This window comes from Hemiscyllium ocellatum, chromosome 26 (genome assembly GCF_020745735.1).
Source record: "Hemiscyllium ocellatum isolate sHemOce1 chromosome 26, sHemOce1.pat.X.cur, whole genome shotgun sequence".
Taxonomy (NCBI): Eukaryota; Metazoa; Chordata; class Chondrichthyes; order Orectolobiformes; family Hemiscylliidae; genus Hemiscyllium; species Hemiscyllium ocellatum.
Window position 1 is genome coordinate 45,691,431 of NC_083426.1, and position 12,308 is coordinate 45,703,738.

At 40.9% G+C, this 12,308-nt stretch overlaps 1 protein-coding gene across 2 annotated transcripts in view; it reads right to left on the bottom strand.

Annotated features, from left to right (window-relative positions):
• The window catches only part of ampd1 (adenosine monophosphate deaminase 1 (isoform M)), a 55,893-nt gene extending 46,940 nt beyond the window's left edge, over positions 1-8,953 (bottom strand). Inside the window, exons 1-3 of one of the 2 annotated variants that reach the window (XM_060845575.1) lie at positions 8,818-8,953; positions 5,998-6,172; positions 657-822 (exon numbers count right to left, since the gene is read on the bottom strand). In XM_060845575.1, the coding sequence (XP_060701558.1) occupies positions 657-822; positions 5,998-6,172; positions 8,818-8,839 (363 nt within the window). In that variant the 5' untranslated portion in view covers positions 8,840-8,953. Of the gene's footprint in view, positions 1-656; positions 823-3,722; positions 3,783-5,997; positions 6,173-8,817 lie in introns of those variants that run through there. The other variant, XM_060845576.1, reaches the window with a different exon arrangement.
• Between the last annotated feature and the right edge of the window lie 3,355 nt (positions 8,954-12,308).

A 12,308-nucleotide genomic window follows, 5' to 3' on the forward strand; every position in this document is an offset into this window, starting at 1 on the left:
AATGTCATTAGTGCCCTAGGGATGTGGATTTAAATCCCACTGTAGTGAATCTTGAATTCAATAATAAAAAAATCTGTAATTTTTAACTGAGGCTGTTTCCTTAGTAGTAGTGTGAGACTGGAGTCACATATAGGTACAACTGGGTGCATGTAGAAGACGTTGTGTAGAGGGTAACTTCCCTACCTCGAGGACAGGATTTTGGGCTCAAGTCTTACTTACTCTAAAGATGTATAATAGCAAAACTCAACAGGTTGATTAGGAGACATATATACAATTTCACGAATGAAGCAATTGTATTTTTGCTACAGCTATGGGGGACTTTAGAACAATCTGACAGCTTCATGATGAATTTTACTGATAGCAGCTCTAGTGAATGGAAGTGCTAGTCAGACACTGCCCAATCCAGTACGGCTTGTTTGCATAACTTTATCAGTGCATAATCTGATGTTTTTCTCTCTTACATTCCTTTGGCTCTCTTCTTGCATGCAAAGATCCTTCCTCTATCATCAACTTCTTGAGGTTTCCAAAGCCAATCTTCCCCTTATTACCCAGTCCTGCCCATTTTACATCCTGGATTGCAAAGATTCCCTTCTCTGCAATGGGGAGGGGATGGTGCTAGGTTAAAGCCCCAATCAGCGAGGCAGGGATAACCTTACCCCTGACGCGTAGTCTCCAGAAATAGTGACTCTTTGGAATTCTGGCACATCTGCGTACGTGGGCAGCCCCATCTGATTAGCTGATTCTTTAGGCTGTGCCATTGCAGGGTCCTCGGGAACTGGAATTGCTGTAGCGATTGCCTTTCCTCTCATAATCATTTTCAACCTAACAGGAAGACACAATCCAAGAGATGTACCAATGTTAATTAGAATAAAGATTGAAACTTGGTTTTCACCAGAAACAGTTATGCTAAAAATCGTTTCCCAGAAATTGCTTAATTGGTATGTGCAATTGTGCTGAGTCATGCCACATGTATTCCTAAATGTTAGGTGCTGAAGCCAATGAGGATCCAGGCAGGTCATTATAATTGGATTCATTACTCCAGTCAGTGGGTCATAGATCTCTACCCAGTCACCTCTGCTGGAAAATGGGTCTCAAGCGAAGACAGAATTTAACTTAGCAGTAATATTCTTACAATAATGTGTGTCATCTTAGAAATCAAGAAGGCTATCTTGGGAAAGGTACCATAGCGTTTCTGGCTGTTTGGAACTTAAACCTCAATTTCAAACAATTTTGATCTTAGTTTGTGATGATGCTGTTACTTTAAGAGATGAGTTTTGTTCTGGTTTCTTTTAAGGAAGAGATTGAGCGAGAGGTGACAATCAGTCGGTAGTAACATAAACAGTTTGTGAGGCCTTGGGTTTTTTTTTTAAAAGGTTGGAATAGAAGCAGCCTGGATGGATGTGGCCAACTCTCACAGATTAGGATTTCTAGTTTTTCTTTAAACTTTTAGATTCAATGAAAGCTGCTGGAATTTTGAAGAAGTAGAAACTATTCCCCACCCCAACCCCCTTCTCGGTTACAGCTGGAAACTGGAATTTCTCTTCCTACTGCGGCATTGCACATGAGAAAACCTGATTTCTGAACTTGCCTTTTTGCTAATGAGTGTGTTTATGGGATGTTGCTATATTGGAAACAGTTAATTAGTAATAAGTACTGTATCTATTATTCAGCCACGTTTTTCAATAGAGTTGTTATTAAAAGTTCCTCTTTCTATTGTTGTACTACAACAATAGTGTTTGAATAAATTGTGTTTCGCTTAATGTTGAGTGGTTGACCAGTCATATTGCATCTGGTACACAGGACCTCACATTTACTTTTGAAATAAGAAAACGTTAGAGTCTAGGCAACCTTCTTAATATATTTTGAGGAGGTCTGGTCTGGTCCAGGACAACTTACTTTCAAAAAAACAATCAAAAGTGTAATGGCACAATGCATTACTGTTCCAACATTAGTAACAGATCAAATTATTCAAGGGAAATTGGGTGAAATTAATGGCAAGCGCTCACTTCTCAAGCAGTACCATTGAAATAACAGGGATCACTTATCTCATTTGCCACGTGGGTTACCTGAAATACACAAATTGCTTTCAAATTTGTCTTCAGATCAGCAGCAAGATTTTAAGATGATACTCATTGGCTCTCGAATCACTTCAGAAAACTCACGGAGGTAAAAAGGGGCCTGAATAATTGCAAGATCTTTCCCTTCACTTTCTAAATGAATTGAGCCCAATAACAGGAAGCCACCAATGACTTGTGATTTTTGTCCACCAACCCTCAAAAGAATAAGCTATAAACAAAGAAGGAGGTGAGATATAATCGATAAGGCCATGGGGAACTAGTATTCAAATCAAGGGCCATCTTACAAGGTCAACATCTGCTATCTCAGTTGCTTCAATTTTATTTTTTGAAACGAAACTAATCCCACTGTAGAGAGGAGAAGAAATAAACTACTAATTAAGAAATTTGTGGTTTGCTTGGACAAGACTTCAATATTGTTCATTAGTGAGAGCTTTTCATCTCATCTTCATCAACACAAGTGTAAGAAAGCCATGGTCATTTGAAGTTTGGTCATTTATATGCTAAGAGAGAACGATATACATTGGTCACTAGTGTGTTGTTTTTGACTGACTGAAGCATTGCTACGTAGGAGGCAATGGGACCTTGGGACTCCCTAGGCACCTGGCTAATGCAAAAAAGTCACAAAGCTCGAAGATTTTTATTTAATTTAGAGAAAGGGTCTCTTGCATATGAATGTATGCTGATTCCAGCATATGAAAATAAACCACATGACAAACTTAAATTATTACCTTTAATTGGGTATTGTTTTAACTAATATCATGCTCAGGATTATTATTCAAATGCTGCCCAATCACAGAACTGCACCTAACTCTAAATGCTTTGTTTTGGGTTTTGTAATCATTGGCTGCATTCTACTCATTGTAAACAATACAAGTAGCATGCTGTTTGATTCAATCAGCCAGTTATTGATGGACTACATATTTGGCATCATACTGACATTGAAATTCATAAATAATATTTCTCAATTGTGTGATAGACAGAACATCCTTTTTAAAAATTCAATAATGAGGTGGGGGCATCTCTGGCAAGGCCAACATTCATTGTCCATCCCTAATTGCCCCAGAGGGCAGTTAAGAGTCAACCACATTGCTGGAGTCACATGTCAGCCAGACCAGGTAAAGATTACAGTTTCCTTCTCTAAAGGGCATCAGTGAACCAGATGGGTTTTTCCAACACTTGGCAATGGTTTCATGGTCATCATTAGATCCTTAGTTCTAGATTATTTACTGAATTCAAATTCTACCATCTGTCATGGCAAGGTTTGAACCCAGGTCACCAGAACATTAGCTGAGTTTTTGGATTAATAGTCTAGTTACAATACCACTAGGCCTCCCCTATTTGATCTGATTGGACATAAAGGCAGTGAAGTGCTCTACAAAAGTAATACTAGCATAGACACTGAATAATAGTATTTGAAGCTATGTGCTTGGCCTGTTGCTCCAACTGAATACAAAGACTGAGCAGAAATTAACAAATAAATCAAAATTTACTAATAACTATAATTAAAAACCAATTGATGATAATCAGCCCAACTCATAATGTGGCTAATATATTCTTGCTCGAAGTAACATACATTCATATGCATGGACCCATTCTCTGCAAGCAAAAGGAATATGTTCAAGTCTTGAATCTTTTTTGAATTACCCGGAAACTTGGGAAACCTGTAGCTTCTCATTGGTTTCTCTATGGCAATGCCTCAGCCAATCAGATTTGCCAACCAATCAGTATCCTTTTCTCGTGTAATATAAATTGTTGTCATCATCTGTAACTTGGTATTCTTGCAGTTGTCTTGGTCATCAACGACCTGCTGCAACAACGTCTCTCCTTTCAGCCATTGGGAATTATAAATAAACAAATAAAAATATGCATGTGAACTTGATAGAATATTTAATAATGTCAAATGTGGATAATAAATTCCTATTGCATATCAGATTTTATCTCCCCTGTTGGCACATATGTTTTACTGTTTCACGCTGGAAAAGCAGCTGGGAGACTGGGTAGAGTTCCTCATGCCTTAAGCTCTGAATACGCTTCCCACCTCCACGCCAAGTGATTCCATAATCTACAAAGTAATGTCTTCACATCAGGAAAACCAAAACTTTTGTATTTTTAATCCTGGCACAAACTCTATTCTCTGCCTACCGTTTCTGTCCCACCCCCTGGTGGTTGTTTAAAGCTGAGATAAACTATCTGCAACCTTGATGTTGTGTTTGATCCTCAAATGAGCTTCCAGCCAGTGGTTCAGTTATCAAGCCTATTTTCAGCTCCACAACATTGCCAATCCCGTGCTTGACTCAGGGCACCCATTGGTGAAATCCTTAACCAAGACCTTGCTCCCGTTAGCTTGGTCATTCTAATGCTGGTCTCTACACCTATAAACATACACCCATTCAAATCTTCATCACCAGTAATTTGCACCGAACCCTGTTCCCCCATTAACCCTACACTTACAAATCTACAGTAGCTCCCGGTCTGTACAGGATATAAATACAACACAGAAACAGGCCATTCAGCCCATACAGCCTCTGCCTGTCTTGATACTCCACTTGAGCTTCTCCCAGCTTTCCTCATCTAAATCTAGCATTGGAAGCCCCATTCCCTACTCCCCCATATGGCTAACTTTCCCTCACATGCATCAATCCCATTCAATTCAATGATTTTGTATGGTAGTGACTTCTAGATTTCGTTGGGTAAAGAGGTTTCTCCCGGATTTCCTGGTGACCATCCTATATGCAAACAAACCTTTGTCCTCTTGAGTCTGTTCTGCCATTCTATAGGATTGTGCATAATCTGGTACCTCCACATTCTGTCTAACTCCAATATCCATTCTGCCCTTGCTAATGAAGATTCGATCCATCTCTGCCTTAAAACACAATCTGCTTCCAACTCCTTTTGAGGCCATCTTACATTTACAACCTACAGTTATGCTCTTCCTCACAAGAGGATGTATTGTCTCTTTATACAAACTGCCAAGAAAAAAAACTTAATTTTAAAGACCTCTAGTGGGGATCATTCCTCTTTCTTTCATTTTAGAGAAAAGATTTTCAGCCTGGCAATCCATTCCTGATTTGTATGCTTACATATTACTGGTGTATTCATATAAATCTTCTCTGCACTTTCTCAGTGCCTCTCTATTCTTTTGATGGTATGGCAACCAGAACTAGTCTATACAATTTTCCAACCTTCCAGTTCTATCCTTCTAGTAGTAAATCCTGTTCCTTGATTTGGTTCCTTCCTGGCTTTGGTAAGCCAGTCACAACACATGATACTAAATGATTCATCCTTATTTTCAAATTTCTCCATAACCTCAGCCCTCTCTATCTTTGTAACCACCTCTAAAACTCCACAAGCCTTCAAAATGCTCCACCAATTTCAGCTCCTCCAATTCCTCCATTCCCAATTTTGAGGATTCTGCCACTTGTGGATCATGCTTCTAGGTGCCTTGTCTAGATATTGGAATTCCTGGAAATCCTGGAACTTTCTCCCTAACAGCCAGATGGGTCAACGTGCATCAAATGGACTGCAGTGCTTCAAAAAGGAAATTCACTACCATCTTCTCAAGTGCAATTGTAATGAGCAATAAATGCTGACCCAACCAGCAATGGCCACAACCCATGAACAAATGACAAAATTTCCCTTCTGAACCCTCTCCCTGCTCCTTTAAGTTGCTCCCCACAAACTTTGGTCCCCCATCCTACCATCGCCTTCTGTGACTTGATCAAATTTTAACAGACATTCCTGATGAAGGGCTTATGCCCGAAACGTTGACTCTGCTGCTGCTCAGATGCTGCCTGACCTGATGTGTTTTTCCAGCACCACACTTTTTGACTCAAATTTGAATTGCTGTTGTTAAGCAGCATAGGATGATTCATTTAGTACAAAGTATAAATGTTATATTGCAATTTTTGCATGTTGGCACCTTTTCTTTGTGGATTCCCTTGCTTTCCTGTCGATTAAATGGTGCTGCATCTCAATGTGCCCAATTGGACAATTGTCAGCCATGTCAAATGGCGAAATCTCATCTCTTTCATCTTCATCTTTAGCGTCATGGGCGAAGACTTTCTCAGCCAAGGTCCGTGCTTCTTCATCAAACTCTGAAAAGGATAAGTCAGGTGGTTACTTAAAATGACCAAAGTAGTTAATTGCTGAGCATTAAACTATTAGTAGCAGGGAGTCACCATTAAAAGTTAGAGATATAGGACTATTCCTATTACGACTCAACTTGGATAGCTTTTAAACAAAAACTAAGACATTTTGTATAGAATTGTAACACTTTCAGAATTTATTTTAAGAATGAATACAACCTGTCAATCAGATGCATGTACTAGGTATCCTAAAACAATTGGGTGGTCATGATTGGTTTGTCTTTGTAAGGCAGCACTAATGTTGGAAGGCTTTATAAATGACAAAACTATTCAGAGTTAGGACAAAGAAAATACACAACCATGTTCCTGTTGGTTTGGAGATCAGATGGAAAAAGGAGAATTCAGCTTTTGTTCCTACTTTGGTATAAAGACCCCAGCACAATCCATTCTTTTTGCACTTGGCACTGAATGGACATGTCATTCGTGACATTAGTTAACAGTAAATTGCCTAACTCTAAATATCCAAATTCATCAACAAGACCAATCCTGCTTGACACTATAAATCAACCTAATCGGGCAGTCTTTAGGATTAATTGCTGCTTTCCATGTTTCAGCTGGTTTTGGTCTCTGTCAGTGTCAGTGAAGTAATGATGGTAAGCCAGCTGGCATGGGAAGCTTTCAAGGATCACACTCTCCCTTAGGAATCCTGGTTCAGTTATATCTCTCATTCTGATGGCTCCCTGGAAACCATGTGTAGTGTCCTCTTGCAGTTTCATCTCTGTAAGTCCAATATTGGAATGGCTAAGCGTAACTTTATTGAAAAGGAACAGTGACCATGGTCTCGCCTATGAATCATTCTTTATGAACATTTTCTAACGACTTTCTCTGAAAATGAAAGTGAATCTTCCTTTCTGTCCTCTTTCTTCAGTTGTTAACTCACTTATAGTAAAAATTGGTTGCTTTGACTCATCTTCCAATGCTAGTCTTCATGATTTTCTCACACCAATTCCCTCTAGGTTATCAATTTATAACCTATTTAAGTCTATGTTCTGCTTTCTGGACTCTTTCCAACTCATATGCAGTGACCTTGAATCAAGTCAAAGGCAAGACTTTGGAAAGTAAATTTACATAGGAGCTAGGAGCAGCCACTTGGGTCCATCAAGACAGTGGCATCATTCAACTAGGTCATCGCTGATCTTATACTCCAACACTATATCACACCATCCTTATATCATTTCATGTCTTTAAGATCCAATAATCTATAGATCTCTGTCCAGTCCAAAAGCCAACTAATTGTTGTTAATAGACTATAAAACCAACACTCTCACACACGAATTAATCAGTATAGTGATCAGTGCTTTTCAATGTTCTTAATAATAGAAATCAATGAATCATTACAGTGTGGAAACAGGCCCAACAAGTCCACACCAACCCTCCAAAGAGTATCCCACCCAAACCCATTACTCGACATTTCCAGTATTGGCAGTATTTTATTTTTATTAGCTCACAGAACTTGTGAATGTTTTGCACCTGGCTTTTTGACTTTCAACATCTTGATGGGTAGCTCACAGAGATTTCTCTGTCTGAGGCAGAACACAGCAGTAGATAGGATTCAGTGTTGATCTAATGAGCAATGTAACATGGCCAATTCGCCTAACCTGCACATCTTTGGACTGTGGGAGGAAACCGGAGCACCTGGAGGAAACCCACACAGACACCGGGAGAACACACAAACTCCACACAGACAGTCACCTGAGGCTGGAATCGAACCTGGGTGCCTGGCACTGTGAGGCAGCAGTGCTAACCACTGAGCCACCATGCTGCCCCAAAGCCTGGGGGAATAATTATATTTTACCACATTCAGAGTTTCTAAATTGAATGATCACCTCATAACACATTCTGTGGAAGATATAACTACTTTTCAACCCAATATATAGCTAGAAAAAAAAAGAGATCCCTTAAAGTACAAGATTAATATATTTTTGTTCTGACAGGGATCAGTTATCGAGCAGGAATGTCTGAGTAGATAGAACCCCTGCCTCTGAACAAGTAGCTCCAGACTCAAACTTGACTCCTGGGTCTCTTAGCCGTGGAAAGAATGCTCACGATGACTTGGACAAGTTGAAAATCAGCCTACTAATCTTTCCAACAGTTCCCCAAAAGAAGGGAAAGTGTATGAAGATGTCAAACGTACATTGAGAGATAACATGAAAAGTTAGTCATATTCCCTGATTCCAATTGAATCTGTCCACAGAAGCATTTTGATCAGAACACATTGGTTTTAATTTCCTACTTAACTGATCAATATATGGACCTGGACCCCACATGATTATAGCAACAGATTAGACGCCCTTCCATGTGTCTGAAAACCAGCTCACATCATTTTTAATATTATACAGTGGTGTATTAGCTCACAGATATAAAAGAGAAACTCAGCAAATCTAACAATGAGTGGAGAGAAATAAAGTTAATGCTTCGAGTCCAGTATGACTAATCTCTGCCGTCAAAGAGACTTAAACCTTAATCTCTTTCTCTCTGCACAGACACTGCCAGACCTGCCGGGTTTCTCCAGCACTTTCTGTTTTTATATCAGATTTCCAGTATCGGCAGTATTTTATTTTTATTAGCTCACAGAACTTGTGAATGTTTTGTACCTGGCTTTTTGACTTTCGACATCTTGGTGTGTAGTTCACAGAGATTTCTCTGTCTGAGGCAGAATACAGCAGTAGATGGGATTCAATGTTGATCTGACGTTCTTACACAGCGTTTGGTCTGCTTTTCGCTTGCTGCTTGAACTCGCCTGCTCCTCTCCTGTAAAAGGTTAGGAGTATTTATACATGTAACTATTTCTGGAGGAGTGTCCTTGTCTATGAATGTTATGTGATAGATACTGTTATGTAGGTACTGGGTTACTGTCCTCAGCTTCGAAAATAATTTTATTAGATTTTCTCAATCATAGACATATTATAGAAATTGATCCCAAATAAAGAATTTAGCTCCAACCATTGCAACTAGAGTTGAGTGCAAATGCAGACAGACGCTTCTGGGAGAATCTTTTAACTTGCAAAGGAGAGTTTGTGGAGGTTTATAAAATCACTAGGGGCGTGGATAGGGTGAAGAGCCAAGGTGTTTTCCCCAGAGTAAGGAATCCAAAATTATAGGACATTGGTTTAAAGCGGGGGGGGGGGAATTAAAAGGGACTTGAGGGGTAACTTTTTCATAGAGAGTAGTGTGGGTATCAAATGAACTGCCAAAGGAAGTGGGAGAGACAGATACAATTATCACATTTGGACAGGTACACAGAAAGGTAAGGTTTAGAGGGATTTGGGCTAATTACAGGCAAATGGGACTAGTATAGTTTGGGAAATCTGGTCAGCACGGATGGGTTGGACTGAAGGGCCTGCTTCTGTGCCGTATGATGCTTGATTTTATAAATGCCAAGATCCTGGCAACAAGTCTACTGACAACTGACCTGTTCACCTTTTGAGGTACTGGGTAATTCCAGTGGGACAGGAGAGGTTCAGTAATCTAAGTATACAAAAGGAGAAAGAAAATTCAACTCTGCCATTTAACCTTAACTGCTGGCAGAGGGATTTGGCTGAAACTCACTGAGGTCAATGCAATGAAAGGGCAAGAGAGGATTAATGACCTACAGGGTGCAAAGCCTTTAAATAGTGAACCTAGACATCTGCCTCCCTATTTAAGTGAGAAACATTTACCGACTGGGTGTCAGAAGATCAGCGTTCTGACTTAGCTGTGTTGTTCTAGGGAGGCTTATACCTCATATCCCACCTTGACCTATATTAAGGTATTCTTAGAGTGGAGAATTGGTCACACACAGCCAGGAGCTGGCCAGGTCAGCACGGCCCTGAATTTCTTTGTCTCTAACTCCTGCCACCAGTAGTCTGGTAGGAGCAAGGGAGGACTGCAGATGTTAGAGAGTCAGAGTTGATAAAGTGTGGCGCTAGAAAAGGCACAGTAGGTCAGGCAGCATCTGAGGAGCAAGAGAGTTGACATTTCGAGCAAAACCTTTCCTTAGAACTGAAAGGTCGATTCTCTTGTTCTTCAGATGCTGCCTGACCTGCTGTGCCCTTTTCCAGCACCACACTTTATCACCAGTAGTCTGGTGCCATTTGTAAGATTTTGCAATCTTTTCTAACCACTACATCTTCCAGGTAAAAGCAGAAAGTGTGCTGGAGAAACTTAGCAGGTCTGGCTGCATCTGTGAAGAGAGAAGGAGTCAACATTTTGATGCATATAACTCTTCTTTAGAAGAAGATTTGTATCAGACTTGAAACATTAACTCTGTTTCTCTGACCACAGATGTTTCCGGACCTGCTGAATTTCTTCAGTATTCCCTGTGTTCGTTTTCAGGTCTTCAGCATCCACTGAGTTGTGCTTTTATATCACATTTTCCGGCATCTTTGCCAAGGCCATCATCTACATCTCACTTTCTTAACTCCTGAGGCCAGTGAGAAGAAGAGGGCTGTGAGATTTTCTGCAATGGTTGGATTCCCACTGTCCAGGAAATCACAGATTATTGCACCAAAAAGCCAACCAAGAAGGCCTCAGATCACCCAGGAATTTCATTCATCAAAAACAATCCCATTATTGCTAACTAGCATGTAACCAGCAGAATATTATCATGTACATCTGTGCAAGATATTCGGGAAACTGTCGGGATCCAATGCCATTCAAATCTTCCCAATGGTTCTCTGGAAACAAAAAATATTCAAAATGGGACTGATGATCTTTTTTTTATTCATTAATGGGATGTGGGCATCACTCACTAGGCCAGCATTAAATGCCCATCCCTAATTGCCCAGAGGGCAGTTAAGAGTCAAAATGTTGTAGTGGGTCTGGAGTCACATATAGGCCAGACCAGATAAAGGCTGCAGTTTCCTTCCCTCAAGGACATTAGTGAACTATATGGACTTTTCCCCAACAATTGGTTCATGATCATCATGTAGGGGGCATGGGTCTGGGTAGGATGCTCTTCAGAAGGTGGACTTGATGGGCCGAATGACCTGCTTCCACAATGTAGGGATTCTATGATTAGATCCTTAATTCAAATTTCACCATCTGCCATGGCAAGGTATGAACCCAGGCCCCAGGCCCCAGGAAAATCACCTGAGTCTTTGGATTAACTGTCTAGTGATAATACCACTAAGCCATCGTCTCCCTGACTTCCTCCCACTGCACCAAAGGAAAAGTGAGGAGGTATCTGCATGAACACAAGACTATAGAGTGAGAGATCTTACTGAAGGAATAGTTCAGCTGCCTGCTCAGAGTTGAGGGCACCCAGCAGTATGCACTGATCTTATTCTGTCGGATGATAATGGGGTGTACCACGTGGCACAGTGGAGAGGAATGAAGCTGCAGGATGGGGGAGGTAAAAACTGCAGCACCTTCTCCAGGGGAGGATGGAAAGGAAGATCTGGACACTGTTAGGATCCCTACCAGCCTCACAGCAAAATGCCTGAAATAGCCAGGAAGACCTCACAATTTGAGGTTTGGAAGCATATAATGATGGACGCGCTGACCCACCAACGGAACACCCGTGCCCCCAACCCATAGCACTCCCACAGTTAGCAATTCCTCTACTTACTGACACCTACTGCTTGTCTTCACCTACTCTACTATTTAACTCAAAGCTGCTCCTCACTTGCAAGGCCAGAGGCAACGATGGAGATGCTTGACCAAAGGAGACTTAAGTAATATTTATGGTTCTTGAGCAGTTTTCATGATGTTGGCAGATTGTTTAAACACCCTAGTGATTCCCCAGGTGAAGATCTTTCTTGCCCTTTTACTCTGAGTTTGTTCCCATCCCAGTTTCTGCTGCCTGTCTCCTTGCTCTGACTGCTGAGGTACTCATGGAGAACATGGCCTCGGTTTAGCAACCTGTGAGGTCCAAAGACTCCAAGAACTACCCCTCACCACCTGCCCAGAGTAGGCTCAGCCATCGTTGGGAGAAGGCAGCCAGTGTGGCTCGGACTGACATCGGGAAGGTGTCAGGACTAGGGGTTCTGTTTCAATGGTAAACACCCTGTGTGTTTTCTGCTTCACACAAGTGGACATCAGTTCAAGGCTCTGATACATTCTGGCACTGAATGTGGAGACAGACTCTTCCAATCCTTCAGGGCTT